The sequence below is a fragment of the Oryzias melastigma genome, linkage group LG17 (assembly GCF_002922805.2).
Source record: "Oryzias melastigma strain HK-1 linkage group LG17, ASM292280v2, whole genome shotgun sequence".
Lineage (NCBI taxonomy): Eukaryota > Metazoa > Chordata > Actinopteri > Beloniformes > Adrianichthyidae > Oryzias > Oryzias melastigma.
Genome location: NC_050528.1, coordinates 12,663,950 through 12,664,855, shown reverse-complemented (window position 1 = coordinate 12,664,855; position 906 = coordinate 12,663,950). Strand labels below are relative to the sequence as shown.

Below are 906 nucleotides of genomic sequence, written 5' to 3'. Positions count from 1 at the left end.
AACCTATAGCATTAGTAACTTAGTATCTGCCAGTATTTAAATAATGCAGTTTCTGTATCTGCAGGTGGAGACTATGCATGACTTTGAGGCTGCAAACTCTGATGAGCTGGATCTAAAGAGAGGGGATATTGTTTTGGTGATTCCCACAGCTTCAGTGGAAGATCAGGTAAGAATACATAATATATATATATATATATATATATATATATATATATATATATATACACACACATATACATATACAGTGTTCCCCCTGCTTACTTGCGTTTCTTTATTCGTAGTTTTGCGTATTTGGGGATTTCTTTTCAATTACGTGACTCTCCCGGTCCGTCATAAAAATTCAGACAACTCGAGACTGTTTTATGATATTTTTGCCTCTAAAGGAAGTGCTGCACTGCTGAGGTGTATATGCACAGTGGAGCGTCCTTCATAGGTGTCTCTTTCCTTCTCTTTCCATGCACCTGCATGGAGAAATGGCATCAGCTGACTCAAAAGCGGCCAAAAAAAAATCCTGATATACTGAGGTTAATGGGGAATATAAATATCATCCGCAGCAGGCATTTATTATTTGATGAAGCTATGAAGCAGGCGCTTCTGGTTTTTAAGGCATGGAGAGACAGAGTCCTCATCTGCATCATAGCGTACACCTTCGCTGTTGTAGTTTAATACCCGGAATTTTGTTCTGAATGAAAATAAAAAAAAAATTCTTCATGTTGAACAATACTTCCATGCTCTTTAATGCATGTTTTACAAAGCATGAGCAAGTGTTTTTGATGAGTATGGATCGGTATTGTGACGTCTGTGACGAAGGCACGGTTGCGTTTGGATCCATGTGCTAGCAGGTAAGGTTTATTAACATCCACAGCAGGAAAGGGCACAATACAGAGACGTAGTAAGAGCCAGGCA

The 906-nt window shown here is 39.0% G+C and overlaps 1 protein-coding gene across 8 annotated transcripts in view; it reads left to right on the top strand.

Annotated features, from left to right (window-relative positions):
• Positions 1 to 906, top strand: part of amph (amphiphysin) — a 19,111-nt gene that overhangs the window by 17,116 nt on the left and 1,089 nt on the right. The window contains exon 22 of one of the 8 annotated variants that reach the window (XM_024268721.2): positions 65 to 166. The exons of the other annotated variants lie outside the window; for them this stretch is intronic. Within the exon in view, the coding sequence (XP_024124489.1) occupies positions 65 to 166 (102 nt within the window). The remainder of the gene's footprint in view (positions 1 to 64; positions 167 to 906) is intronic. 8 annotated transcript variants of the gene reach the window in all.